Genomic DNA, 15,790 nt, shown 5'->3' on the forward strand with positions numbered 1-15,790 from the left:
AGTTTAGATAGAAGCTGTAACACAGAGATTATACGCATATTTAATTATGTTTAAAATACACTTATGGCGCTCTCTAGACGGCCTACACACAGTCTTAAAATTCATAATCTGAAAAAATCATAATCTTGCAACTGTCCATACAGTCACACACTCTACCTCTAAAGTACCTAGCTACCTAGGTATATGAATTTTCACATTGATGTGACATATTGCATTCAACACTTTTTTCAGATTATGAATTTTAAGACTGTGTGTGGCCGGCCTAATATAGTTTTTGTTCCAATTTATGTATTATGTTAATATTTCTTTTTGTTGATGACGCCGTCCCTCGTTTCACACAGAGGATAGCAGTTTCTCTTTCTGGGTGGTATAGTTAAATTCACATATTCTATAATAATTTTCGGCTTTTAGAGATTTACATTTACAGCGCTTTCGTTTATGTTAAGACTCCAACAAACATTAAAATGAGTTCTGTTCCCGTCTCCAGAATCATCCTGTATGTACAGCGGCTGATTGAAGATTGAATGGACCTTTTAATTTAAACGGAACCAAATGAATAAAGTCTGGCAATGGCATGCATTCCATTGCTCATTACATTCATTACCTACATCAACCTACATTACGTGACGATAGGTAACGTAGGCATGAGTTCAAAAATATACCTACAAGTCTTTAGCGTCCTCCAGTCCTTGAGCATTTTTTTTTTTGCCACTTTTATGAAATGTGATATTTTTGAAAAAAAAATGCTATTTCTACTTACAATTACTAGCTTTTTCAATCCTAGTAGATAAAAAAATTGTCCCATACGATTTTTTCTTATTTTGTTACCATTTTCCGTACATGTTGTACGACAAAAGAGGAATGTAACAAAAATGTATCGAAATTCTGGGACACTTTCTGTCTCCCAGTGAGATTGAAAGTACTCGTGATTCTGAGTACAATTAACCTAAAATTCCCTAAAACAATCAAAAATTTTTTATTGGCAAAAAAAAAAGAAATGCTCCCTTCACACTCGACACGCGAACGCGAGTGTGGAACTTTCTGCGTATCGAATCCACACTATTTCCTTATTCCTGTTCCAACATTTTAAAAGTGTACGTCTTAGAAATAAAATGAATTCGTTGCCTTCTAATACAGCTTTATTTAGGAAAAGTATATTTGGAATGGCTCCAAAAATTTTTAATAAACTTTCTGATGAGCTAAGAAATATTGAAGACATTAATAATAGTTTTAAAAGCAAGGTATTTAAATTTTTCATTGATAAATCTTAATATTATTCAATCAATCAATCAATTATTTATTCGTGGTAACTATAAAATACACAAGTAAGAAAACAGAAACAGCAAATACATAAAAGAAATTAAACATATAAGCATAGCTGGGCACCGTTAATCAAATAGTTAACTTCGATAATCGTTAATCCGTTACTTAAAAAGTTAACTTCGTTAATCGTTAAAGCGATACATTTCGGTAGATTTAACGGAAGTTAAAGTTAATCGATAATCCGTTAACACGTCATAAAAATAGGACTCCACTGTAGGTATTATGTATTTCTATTTACTAAGTATCCACCAAAAACCATTAAAACCTGTGACGCCAATCGGTAAAAAACCGAAATGTAATAATTTCGGTCTCTTCGGGCGTGTACCGCCGTTGGTTGGCTAAATCCTAGGTTTTACTTCGGATTGGTAATTATTGGGTCATTCATGCGGTCGCGATCGTGGTGCGTCGGTTCTTCAGATTGAGATTTGAGATGACAACTCGATGCTGTAGGCCACGATAACTTGATAGAGTAATCTAAGGCCCGCGCCGGACTCTAACTCGTCGATGCGTCGGTTGCGTGATATGTCTGTCATGCCTGATGATTGCACTCTATTCCCAGGTTAGTGATCGATCTAGCACGCCTAATAAGATTTAGAAGATCTCGATGTGATCCAAAGTCGCCAATTGGTCTTTAGACTGTTTATAACCGACGGATCTGCTTTTACCGATAAAACCTAGGTTTTGTCGTACTACGTAGGGGTTTTTAGAGTAGCAGGAAGAACGTGGTTTTCGCGGCGCAGCGAGCCGCTTGGGGTGCTGGATTAACGATTAACGGACTCTATGAAATTTAACGGAAGTTAACGAGTCCGTTAACATTTTTTAAAGTTAACTTAAAAGTTAATCCGTTAATCGAAATGTTAACTTCGTTAATTAACGATTAACGAGTTAATGCCCAGCTATGCATATAAGTTACCACGAAATGGAATATTCGTGATAACTGTGAACAGCATGCAGCACAGTATTTACTAAAAGTTGTACGCCTCACGGCACCACATAGTGAGACAAAAATGTATAATGAGACCTGTACTTATGTACCTATATTACCTATGTTGGACAATTAAATGCTTTTTACTTTTTTTACTTTTTTTATTATTATTCCAGGCATCGTGATTACATTCTACCTGGTGTTCTACGCGGTGCTGGCGTTAATGTTCGCGATCTGTATGGGAGGGCTTCTACTCAGCCTGAAGAAGGATGGACCTACGTACACTTTAGACCAGTCTCTTATAGGTAAGACACGAACCAGACTAGATATAGCAATACCGTAATACCAAAGACATATATAACTCCGTATAGACAGATAAAGTCTAAGAAAAAAACGTACCTCAGTACCATACAGAAAAAGGTACGGCAGCCTAGATGGCATTACACCTTTGGGGTACGCTCAGCTAGATGACGCTAATATTAATATTTGACATTTTAAGACATAATTATCAAGCTAAGAATACTCGTATGGGCCAAATGGTCAAAACTGAGCATTTCTTTTTTTTGGCCACTTTTATGAAATGTGATTTTTGAAAAAAAAAATGCTATTTCTACTCAGAATCACTAGCTTTTCCAATCCTAGTAGTTAAAAAAATTGTCCCATACGATTCTTTTTTTATTTTGTTACCATTTTCCGTTCGTTGTGTGGGGTAACAAAAGAGGAAAGTAGCAAAAATGTATGGAAATTCTGGGACACGTCTTGTCTCCCAGTGAGATTGAAAGTAGGTACTCCTGATTCTGAGTACCTACAATTGACCTAAAATTCCCTAAAAAATTCAAAATAAAAAAAATGGCAAAAAAAAAAAGAAATGCTCAACTGAGGTTCAAAAGTTTTAAGCCTGTGTCAAGAGATGGCAGTCTATGCACTGTGATTAATTACACATTTTACTTCGACAGTAATTCTCTATAATACTCGATCCTCTTTGGTAATATATTATTATTCCCAGTATTTATTTTCTATCTTAGGCTAGGCTGTTTATAATATGGATATAAAAGTAAAATACAAAAACACATACAAAACAATATAAAAAAACATATAAACACATTATAAAAAACCTAACCTAGGGTGCCGCCAGCAGCGGGGCAGGGCCCAAGCTGCCGGTGGTTAGGGCCGCAGAGAGAGGAACCGTCGGACTATCCGCGCCGTGTCCAAGATCACCGCCTTCTGCATCTGGCCCTTGATCCAGCCACCTAGCGAGAGTCTCTTAAGATGTTGGTCGAGACTCTTCGCTATGAGACCGTTCGCTGAAACGACTATCGGAACAATGATCATTGAATCAACATCCCACATGGCGGTTATCTCGTGAGCCAAGTCTAGGTACTTACTGGACTTGTCCTTCTCGGCTTTCACGAGATTCTCATCATGGGGGATGGTGATGTCAACGAGCACTGCCCGGCGTTGCAGTCGATCTATTATCACAATGTCAGGCTTATTGGCTACAATAGTCCTGTCAGTGATAATAGATCGATCCCAATAGAGCGTGGCACGACCATTTTCAAGAACTGGCGCAGGTAAGTACTTGTAGTACGGTACTTCGCGGTCCACAAGGCCGTATTGAAGAGCAAGTTGCTGGTGAATAATCCTGGCTACGAGATTATGTCTGTGCAAGTACTCGCCGTTAGCAAGATGAGAACAACCGGAAATGATATGCCTGAGTGACTCTCCGGGACGGCGGCATGCCCGACAAATGTCGACCGTACCGTCCTTCAGGATATATTTCCGGTAGTTGTTCGTCATCATAACTTCGTCCGCAATTGCACGGGCAAAACCCTCGGTTTCTCCGAAGAGGTCCCCGAATCGTAACCAGTTCACCGATGCGAGTAGGTCTACATCGGGTCCCGTGAGGGCCTTGTAGAACCGCCCGTGTAGCTGCTTGCTCTCCCATACCGCCCTGCGGTCCGCAGTACTTAGTACCACAGGTTTGCGCCAGTTCTCTTTCGCCAAGGAGAGCGGCGTGAGGTTTCCGTCAACTGCCACCACATCACGATGCATCCCACACTCGTTGTTAAGGAAGTAATTCCTGAGATTGTACACCTCACGGTTGTGGAGATCTTTGGCGTTTAGGAAGCCTCGACCTCCGCACTTCCGTGGGATGTACAATCTCATTATTATTATTATTATATTATTTGATACACTAGCAGCTGATAGCTGATGCGTGTATATCACTGCACTTGTTGTTCTATAGTTAATGTTTATTTTTTAGTTTTAAATGTTTATCAAGTCTGTTTTTGAAACTGTTCACTGAGTGAATACTTAAAAATAGCTATTCCTGACCAAATTATCATTAACTATACTGAATTTCGCTTAGTTTCAGGTACTTAATATCAATAAAAAATCAAAGGGATAGCATAAGTAGTTCTAGAGATATTTAGTAATTTGACAGACAGACAGACAGACGGACAGAGTCGCACCATAAGGGTTCCTTTTGTACCTTTTTGGTACGGAACCCTAAAAGTCATCTGTTAGGTACTAAGTCGATAACCGCAAGAGTTAGTGCGTTTTCACATTATCCGATCCGATATTGAATATCGGACCGATATCCCATATATTTACGCCGCCCTCTTTGATTTTTTCCTTTTTCCCTTTGGAATCCTTCCAAATATCGGAGTTTATTAGAGAAATTATATTTGACCTAAAGAACCTTCCCTTAATGTCAAAGGAATTCAGTAAAAACACGGTGTACTTCTTTAGGTCTCATCAGAATAAGTGGTTAAAGTCGTGACTGAACTGTTCCAGGTACGAATCCCGGTGTGACAGCGCGCCCTCTGCCGGACACGGGCGAACTGAAGATCGACCGCAGTAATGCCAACTCAACCGACGTGTATATCGATCAGCTGAATCATTTCTTTGAGCGTAAGTTTCCATTAAACTGACTAAATTTCATCTTAATCCAATATGAAGTAAGCTAAATCCAATATGTATAAAAAGCAAGTTTGGCAAGAACGGTTGGATATCTAGAATCCCATCAGTTTATGATTTCACCTCTCACGCTGTGTCACCCTCGTAACATAAGATTACACTTCACACTGAGAGAAAAAGCAACCAGTTTTCATGTTCATTCAACACGTTTTTTGGTTAAAATAGCGCCGACGTGCTCTTTGTTTCAAACAACAAGTTAGATTTTGTTAAGTGTATTTAAATAGTACATTCTATAAGTTACCTGACTCGTCATTTAAATCAACAATATATTTGAATCAACAAGTCGATTTTATAAAAGCAACATGACACATATTGTTTTAAACATATGTTTGGATAATTCAATCAAATATCTTTTAATAAGTTTGACCTTGTTGTTCGAACAGATTCGACTTGTATCATCAATATTGTGAATTTTATTCCGTTTACTTAAATACTTTTGTTTCAAACGGATAAACCCGCAACAGTTATATTATAGTCGAACTTGTTATATTCACAATGCAAATTTCTCTCAGTGCACATGGTAATTTTTTATTCTTATGACCATGAGCTCATGACCCTCCCCTCTTGATCCTCGCCTCTTGATCCTCGCATTTTTGGATGTAGGTACCTACTATGAGGACACAACTGGCTAGGGCACTTTTGCACAGGGTTAGTTCGAAAAAGTCATACAGTTATATAGACATGTCACGTTATGCATGTACGTTGCTTAGAAATAAACAGATTAATTTTTTTTTTAGAAAATGTTGATGTCAACTTTAGCCAGTCTGCTCCGGGACCACGGGGGACTATGCCGTTTTATCTAGTATGGTTAATGTTTCAGCGTACGTGACGGACCCGCTGTATGGGCACGCTGAGTGTGTGCCGGCGGACAACTTCGGGTACCCCGATACTCCGTGCTTCTTCCTCAAATTAAACAGGGTAGGTTGATTAATATATCGTCACTACTTTGAAAAAATCTCACACTGCTCCTCAAACTTAAAACGCAGTAAGTCTATATGCATTCCATACATACTTATTACATTTTTATTTTCATTGACAGCAGAAGATACAAGTTTTTTTCAAAGTAGTGACGATATGTACCTAACTATTGTGAGTTAAATTTCTTTATTTTCTACAAAAATTTGCCGCTTTCCGGCTCTGTCCAAGTCACTTTTTTACCGAGTTTTGTAAACTACAACAGTCGGTCAAAATATAAGGAAGCACAAACACAACACTATGCAGGGTTTAGTGTTATTTTGCTGCGGCTTCTGCAAATACCAATCATTTTCCAGTTGGGTTCTACACGATTCTTCTTGAAGTTAGTTAGAAATCATACCATAATTTATGCCGGTATTGCTGTCTTTCAGGGGGTAAATTGCACAAAAGATTCATATGGATCGAATTGTATCTGTAAGTTCCGACAAAAATACTAAAAGTAAAGTTGCCCGGCCACCTTCAAATCAAGGGTGAACAGGCATCTTCTGGGCGAGCTCATTCCATCGTAGGCCACGTCTTTGCCTTTGGCTAGTCTGTGGTCAAGATCAAGAGTAAGCCCATTCGTAATTAAAAAAATCAAAATAAAAAGTTGCGTGTACTTTATCTTGTGTTGTTGCTAATAAATGAATGTAAATTTCAGATAATCGATTGGGAGCCACATTACTACGATGACGCCGCCAGTCTGCCGGAAGACTTCCCCACGGAGCTGGTCGACCACATCAAGGGTCTCGCCACTCCGGCTGAAGTAAGTTGGCGGTTTACAGGGTCGAGGAGTTAGTGGCCCAACTCAGTATCAGGATAGTAGGTGGAACGTGGAACGAAAGCCCGCCGACTTTTCTGGTCGACCGACTGGTGGCCGTCTGAAGGGTTAGCCAAGACATTGAGAAGACTGCGTGTCGGTAAATCTGCGGCTTATGCGCAAGTTCCACGTCAGTAACTATCAGGCCCCGTAGCCGAATGGCATTTCTGCGACTCGAAACGCCGCAGAAATGCAGTCTGGCTCTGTCGCGTCAATACGCAAGAGCGATATGGGATAGATTGCCTTTCTGCGGCGTTTGGCGTCGGGGAAATGCCATTCGGCTACAGGGCCAGGAACCTACGTACTCGTATAAGATCTACGGTGGCACGCTCTCTTTTCAGAGACCGAGATTAATTTCCAGTAACTATCATGCTAGAACTTTTTCTTCCACATAAAACAACTGGATGAACGTATCGCACAGAGTTATGTTGTAAATCTAAATCTAAAATATTGAGGGCGATTAAATCCCGTTTATTTAAGAACGCACGGACGCACAAATGAACAAAGTAAGATATTATTGGTTGTGAAATGTGTGAATACTCAAGCCTGACGAAGGATCTCTAATGGATCCGCGTTTTCAATATTTAAAACATGTCCTACGAAAATGTAACTATGACAGATCTTTTGATACCAAACTCCTTATATTTTCCAGCGTTCCCGGATATGGGCATGGTGCTGGGACGAGAACAGCCAAGCTGAACTGGAGTACCCGTGGGGCCGAGCGCTACCCACCTTCCAGACCTTCAAGGCTGGCGCGAAGTACAGAAACCCTATAGTAGCCGTCAGACTAAAACAAGGTACAAAACCCAAAACCATATACTTGCAACATGTGCTACTATTAAGACAGCATGACTAGGTAAAAGTCAAGTTAGAATAGGGTGTGAGTGTGGTGTTAGGATGAGGATAGCCATGCTGAACTGGAGTACCCGTGGGGCCGAGCGCTACCCACCTTCCAAACCTTCAAGGCTGGCGCTAAATACAGAAAATGAAAATGAAAAATGAAAATGAAAATGAAATATTTATTTTTCAAGTAGGCATATTACAATGCGCATATGAACGTCAAATAAAGCTACGCCGGCTCTAACCCTACGCCTCAGCCTCGAGAAGATTTCAGTCCCCCCTCAGTTGGGAGGGGGGTATCCACTATGGGACCGGCAAGAAACTCGGCGGGCAACTTCTTTTCAAAACATTACATCTTATAATTAACATGCATTAAATAACAACATACAATTTAACATGCAAAAGTATTCATCAAAGAATATGAACAGACTAGGTACTCTATGGAAATCAATTTCAATAAATTATATTATTGCTTAATAATACGTCGTTCTTCTTCAGAGAAAACATATCAAATTGTCATAGAAGAAAAAGATAATATGAATCTCAATATCATTAAATATGTAATTTACCTACACAACATAAAATATAAAATATTTGATGTGCTTTCTTATCTGAACTGTGTCCTCTATACATAATACAATTATTTTAATTGCTATTCGTTTTTTGTAGTTTCTGGTTCGGGCCATGCATGTTTGTCTGTCAAATAGTCCTCGACTCTGTAATAAGCCTTTAACATCAATGATTTTTTTAAGTAGTTCTTAAGAGCTGGGAGGGGTAATCTCAAAGCAGTGTCAGGTAACTTATTATAAAAATGAATGCATTGCCCAACAAATGACTTCTGTACTTTACGGACACGAAACTTCTTTATGGCAAGCTTATTTTTGTTTCTAGTGTTATAATTATGGATATCAGAATTCTTAGTGAAACAGTCTAAATTCTTAACAACACCCCTCTTAGAAACCCTATAGTTGCTGGCAGACTTAAAAACAAGGTACAACCCCTAAAACCTTTTGCTTGAGACATGTGCTACTATGTAAGTAACAGACTAGGTGAAGAACGGAAAACGGAATAGATGGTAGGCATGTAATGTAACTGTCAGACTTAAACGAGGCAAAATAAAAAAAAAACTTTTAAGTTTCAATATTAAATCCCGTTGATTTTAGGATTGTCTTTTGGTCAATATATAGACGAACCCATATACATGCGATATATGCATGTTGCTAGAGAGAGGTATGATACTACCATAGCTGGGCATTAACTCGTTAATCCGTTAATCGTTAATTAACGAAGTTAACATTTCGATTAACGGATTAACTTTTAAGTTAACTTGAAAAAATGTTAACGGACTCGTTAACTTCCGTTAAATTTCTCCGAGTCCGTTAATCGTTAATCTAGTAGGGCACAGGCGCCATCTGCGCTGCGAAAAACACGTTCTGAGCGCTACTATAAAAGCCCGAAGTACGGCAAATCCTATGATTTGCCGGTAAATCCTAGGTTTACCGATGTCGATTGCTAAAAGTCCGAAATATTACCTAAAAAAGTATTCTTCACGTGGATTTGCTTTTACTAACTTTGATTCGGTGAATCCTAAGCTTTACCATGGCGACTGTTGTAGTGATAGGGCAGCAAATTCGAGGCCTATTTACGACCACATTCGCTTCCCTAGCCTCTACCGCCCAAAGTGCCACAACAGTCCCGTCACCGCCAGCATCTCTCCTGACACAGCTCTTGGCAGTAGCTCAGGCGATCACTGCCTTCCACGTGCAGCCTAGAGTTCAATAGGCTAGCTGTACTTCGGCCTTTTACAGCAATATAATACGTTATAGTGGATACTGATGCAACTAAATATTTAAAGAAAAGTTTATTTTTTTCATGTGTTAACGGATTAACGATTAACTTTAACTTACGTTAAATTTGTCGAAATGTATCGCTTTAACGATTAACGAAGTTAACTTTTTTAGTAACGGATTAGCGATTAACGAAGTTAACTTTTTGATTAACGGTGCCCAGCTATGGATACTACATCGTTTTATTTTAACGGCTTGCTAAAAGTGGCACTAAAAATTGAGCACTTGCATGTACTCTATCTACCTTTTTTGGCAATATAGGTGTGGGATTTTGTATGTGTATTTCTGTAATATAACTAATATAATTAATTATAATTCATTAAAAGATCTTGAATTTGTTCTGTTCCAGCGGCCAACAGCACAGTGATCCGCTGCCGTCTCCTAGCCAAGAACATCATCTACAACAAGAGCTTAAAAGAACCATCTGGCTACGCGCGCATCATCGTAAATGTTGTCAGCGGAACGCCATCGAACGTTGAAAGTACAGAGTAGGCTTAAATATACCATTTACACCAGCCATCGCGCCGTGGTGTAGTGATATACATTTTCTATTAAATCTATAAAACAATACGCAAGTCTCCACATGAACTAGGCCTCGGAGCGTAACCCTGCAATGCGGGATTATCCTAGGGCAGGCTTAAAGCTACGTTATGCATAAGAGAACCTATCGGTGGATGGCGTGTGAAGTAGTCGAAATATTCTTTTGCTGAAATTTGAATTTACATACATACATACATACAATCACGCCTGTATCCCATGAAGGGGTAGGCAGAGCACATGAAACTACTCAAGTTTCAGTGCCACTCTTGGCAAATAAGGGGATGAAAAAAACGAAACTGTGACATTGCAGTGACAGGTTGCCAGGCTCTCGCCTACGCCACAATTTAACCCATACCCCACAGTCGCCTTCTACGACACTCACGGGAAGAAAGGGGGTGGTGAAATTCTCAACCCGTCACCACACGGGCAATTTAAAACATATCAAGTCGGTTCAGTTTTGGTCGGGCCTTAAGTACGAGTGATCTATCGAGTTCTTCACACCTTACACGGTACACTCTTAAACACCATCTTTAGATGGAGAATACATTAATGGGGAATAATTTCACTTTTCCTATTAGAAGTAAAAGAATCTTGAAGAATCGTCAGAGAAGGTTTAAGCACGTTACGGTATACAATTATACATATATAAATATGTAAATATATTATGTCCTGTTGGACAAGAGTGAAAAAAGAAGCTTACACAATGTAAGTTTGGAAGTCTAAAGTGTCTAAACTGTCAGTAAATGTAAGAGGGTACCTACGTAGTTAAATGCGAACTGTTTGTGTAAAAAACCGGCCAAGTGCGAGTTGTACTCGCGTTGCAAGGGTTCCGTACACTACAAGAAGGGCTTAAGCGCCTCTTTTTTAGTAGGAACTTAAGTCATTTTTGCGAATAATCGATATTTTGAACAAAACGAAACAGAAATGAGTTTATATGTAATATTTAAACGCGCTCACACAATTTCAAGAAATTTGGTAACTCCTTGCAGCGGAGGTGAGTGAAATTCGTAATTTGAGTTTTTGTCTTTTAAGTCCGACTTACGCTTTACTGTAGATTTCTAATAGTTTTCCTGTAATCTATAGATTGAAAACTATCTCGTGTATTTTTTTGAAAATTTTACGCTTAGTAGTTTCGGAGGGGGGGGGGGGGTGAATGGTAATTTTTTGCCCATTTTCTTAAATTACTTTACTAAAAATTATTAAAAAAATATTTTTGAAATACTTATAAAAAGCTGTTTCATTTGATATATATGTAACACAATATAATTCTAGAAACTTTGATTTTTAATTTTCACTTTTACCCCCCAAAAGTGGCCCCTATAATTAAATTTTCTTAATTTAAATTACATGTCCGTCTTTGGGTCACAGGTTTACATATGTGTGCCAAATTTCAAGTTAATCGGTTCGGTAGTTTCGGAGAAAATTGGCTGTGACAACGGACAGACAGACACACGAGTGATCCTATAAGGGTTCCGTTTTTAACCCCGACGCAAAAACGAAGGGGTGTTATAAGTTTGACGTGTCTGTCCGTCTGTCTGTCTGTCTGTTTGTCTGTCTGTCTGTGTGTGTGTCTGTCTGTGGCATCGTAGCTCCCGAACGGATGAACCGATTTTGAGTTAGTTTTTTTTTGTCTGAAAGCTGAGTTAGTCGGGAGTGTTCTTAGCCATGTTTCATGAAAATCGGTCCACTATGTCGCGGTCGGGGGTTTTTTCAAAATTTTAATTTTGTTCCTTTGTGAGGTACGGAACCCTATTACCTTAATTACGGAGGCCAATAAACAATAGTTATTTGTTTTACAAGGGGGCAAAGTTGTTGTTTAACTGCACGCGCCAATATTGAACCGCGAGCGTAGCGAGTGACTCCGAATGTGGAATCTTGAGCGTTCCCAGGGTTACTAGGCACAAGGGTTGAACAAAATTTGCCACCGAGTGAAACATAACATTTTTCAACACACCAAAACAAACAAAATACTCTGTAAAACATCAAATCAAGTCCATCAATTTATTAAGTATTTATGATTGAAAATCATCACTGAAACCTCAATTCTACTAGCCAGTGGGCATCAAGTTCATATTTGTATGAAATCACTTTGATCTCTTGTGGATAAAATGTAACTTTTTCATAAGTAACCTAAATAATCAAGAGAGCCACTAGTTGCTGTGGTGAATATGTATTTTGTATGAGAAAATAAATAATGTGTACTTTTTGTAATCATCAAGAAAGAGAATTTAATTTATCAATTCCAACAAATTTTGTCTGCTCGTAGGTGCCTACTGTACAAAGTGTGTGTGTAGATAATTATGGATAATTAGCTCGCGTAAACTAGTATCACTGCAGATCTTAGTATGAAATAAAGCACAAGAATCTCTTGAATGAGAATCTACTATGTACTATATTATAATTATTTAATATTAGATTCCTTAGTAATAATGTGCCTGTATTAGTACAAAGTTTTTTGTATTTAGTTATTGTACATAATATAAGCTTATTTTGTAAAATAAATTTATTAAAATAAAATGAAACTTGTTTTTTCATTTACATTAACAACCAATCAGTGTTTTTTCATAACTCCCTTGGGAGAACGATTTATCTATAACTCCCGCATGCGTGCAATAGTACATTTAGTGTACAAGTGTGATAAACAATATTGTTTATAATGAATTAATGCTCTGAGCAATTTTTGATTTAAACTTATGTGAGTGGTCTGTTTGGACATAGGTAGCTATTTTTGTAGCTATTAGTACTATTGCCTGCTAAGCTGCGGTCCTGGGTTCGAATCCCGGTAAAGGCATTTGTTTGTGTGATGAGCACAGATATTTGTTCCTGTCATGGATGTTTTCTATGTATATAGATATCTATTTAACTAAGGTACAGCGTGGCAAATCTCGACTGGGGAGCAATTGTAACTAATCCATTTTTTCCATGATTACACTATGATGTTGAGTTCTACATGTATCCACTGAACACGCCTACCGGTCACTCTATTTAATAATGCAAACATTGTAAAACATGGAACAAATGGACCTGTTATATTTGCCCCCTAGTCGAAATTTGTCCCGCTGTACCTTATGTATTGTCGCTTAGCACCCATAGTACAGTCGAGTTCATATATATGTGTACATTTCTTCACCTTATTGCAAAGAGTTAAGTTGAAGAAATGTACACATATTTATGAACTCCACTGTACAAGCTTTGCTTAGTTTGGGGCTAAGTTGATCTGTGTAAGGTGTCCCCAATATTTTAAGTATTTATTTTATTTTTATTACTTAGTACTATCAGCTACCTATTTAATCTTCTTAGGCTCTTAAATATGCATATTATACATACATACATACATATAATCACGCCTGTATTCCATAAAGGGGTAGGCAGAGCACATGAACTACTAAGTTTCAGTGCCACTCTTTGCAAAAAGGGGTTGAAAGAAATCCAAATTGTGACATTGCAGTGACAGGTTGCCAGCCTCTCGCCTACGCCACAATTTAACCCATATCCCACAGTCGACTTCTACGACACCCACGGGAAGAAAGGGGGTGGTGAAATTCTTAATCCGTCACCACACAGAAAAACACATTATGCAAAACAAAAACTTAATAATAATAAAAAAAGAACAGAAAATTTATCACTTGCCTTCAACTTGACATCACGTGGCCAAGTACTGAAATAATAGAAGTAATACCTACTAAACCATCTTCTAATACAACCTAATTCACTTCAGTATTTCTTATCAATCACACCTTATTGCTATGTAGATAAAGTACACTTTTTAAGCAACTGTTTTCTAAGATAGTTCTTACTAAGAGTATTATGTTTAGAGCCTAAGTCCCCAACCAATCTCATTCAATATTAAACCGAAACCCACAACAAACAGAGTTGATTTTCGAATATTCCTCAATGTTAGTTCTCACAAGATGATCGAGTAACATAACAGAGGCGACATTTCTATGGAGTTAATACCTTTTGGTTCTGGATGTAGTTGTACACGGAGTTGGGCAAAAAGTAATCGAATAACGATTAAGGATTAAATTGGTCGATTAAGTTTTAACCGACTGAAAAGGACGATTAGATTTAGATTTAGATTTCTTTATTTCATGATAAAAATTACACTATAAATTTGTTACATGCCAAAGTTATGTTTATCTTCTCATCATGATCGTCGAAAATTACATGATTATGAGCTTCGACTAACGTTCATCGCTAGAAAATTAATCGTAGAATTATTTTGGCAATTAATTTCTTAAATCGATTCATTACTTTATTCTAGATAAAGAGGTACAACATATCAAAACATGATCCTTTTATTTTTATATGTTTTAGGTAATGCAGATTATAAAAATAATGACCAATTTGAAACCCTAAGTGCAGAGCTGCAGAGTTAACTTAGCCTGACTTTACGTACAAATTATCTACCTGTCAACTTTCAATCGAGAATTAATCGTGAAATCAATCGATTAAGATACGGGTGTAAATCAAATTCAATCGTATATTAGGTGGATTAATTCAATAGCGATTAAATTAATCGATTTTTTTTTCAATCGATTAATTAGTCGAATAAAAGTTATTGGATATAATGGCCATCTCTAGTTGTTCACTTGTGTTTATGTACAGTAGGGTGTGGTATGAGATGGCTTGAGTTAATTGGTAAGGCTGGGCGGGCGGACGCGAGCGGTTCTGGGCGGTTTGGCAAAGAATATGTACGACAGAGGCGTTGGTGGTTTATGCCTATGAATATAGGAGTGCAGTTTATTAATTTTGTAATATGGGATTTTTGAGGCCTAAGAGTATGAGTACCTGATTCTAAAGCAGAATTTACCTTCAAGTTATTGCTACAAGTTTTGTGACGCAACTATGGATAGGAGTGAGTGGAAATATCTGCATCTCTAATTGCATAATATACTACACCTTTTGTTTCAAACCTTGCAGGTGTCAATCTCAATTCGGCTTAAAAGTAGCTTTTAGTTTTACATAGTCGGAAGGCAATTAGGTATTCCATTATAAAATAATAATAAGCGTGCCGTACAGATATATCAATCTTATTGTTAATCAAAGGGAACAAACTTAGGAACAATTCAAATAATTCATATCACAAGTCAAGAGCAGTGGTAAACCATGCTCGTAAATATTACCTATCTAGTATATCTAGGTGTAGGTATTTTAAAAAGGTTATTTTATTGTTTATTTATTTGAAACATCTAGTTCACGACATAAAATATAATTATAACTAACTAACTATTGTGGCGCAGTGATCCAAAGTGAATCTTGGCCTCCGAAACGAGAGATCGCCACCTGTCCCGATCCTGCGCAGCCTCTTGCCAGTCACTGACTTGAAGCCGACGCAGATCCTCCACCACACTGTCCTCCCAGCGGTACCTGGGTCGACCCGCCGGGCGGCCACCAGCCGGTCGACCCAAGAACGCTCTCTTGACAGCCCGATCGTCTCCCATTCTGAGTAAGTGACCGAACCAGCGAAGTCTGTGGGCTTTCGTTTCGCCGATGATATTGGGTTCGGCCACTAACTCCTCGATCTCAGCATTTTTCCGGACCCTCCAGGTGCCATCGTCT

At 38.2% G+C, this 15,790-nt stretch overlaps 1 protein-coding gene across 1 annotated transcript in view; it reads left to right on the forward strand.

Annotated features, from left to right (window-relative positions):
* The window catches only part of LOC125227012 (sodium/potassium-transporting ATPase subunit beta-1-like), a 28,663-nt gene extending 18,150 nt beyond the window's left edge, over positions 1–10,513 (forward strand). The window contains exons 2-7 of the mRNA XM_048131201.1: positions 2,425–2,553; positions 5,045–5,161; positions 6,048–6,145; positions 6,843–6,947; positions 7,654–7,798; positions 10,038–10,513. Coding sequence (XP_047987158.1) covers positions 2,425–2,553; positions 5,045–5,161; positions 6,048–6,145; positions 6,843–6,947; positions 7,654–7,798; positions 10,038–10,180 — 737 coding nt within the window. The 3' untranslated portion in view covers positions 10,181–10,513. The remainder of the gene's footprint in view (positions 1–2,424; positions 2,554–5,044; positions 5,162–6,047; positions 6,146–6,842; positions 6,948–7,653; positions 7,799–10,037) is intronic.
* Positions 10,514–15,790: the final 5,277 nt, after the last annotated feature.

The sequence above is a fragment of the Leguminivora glycinivorella genome, chromosome 6 (genome assembly GCF_023078275.1).
Source record: "Leguminivora glycinivorella isolate SPB_JAAS2020 chromosome 6, LegGlyc_1.1, whole genome shotgun sequence".
NCBI lineage: Eukaryota > Metazoa > Arthropoda > Insecta > Lepidoptera > Tortricidae > Leguminivora > Leguminivora glycinivorella.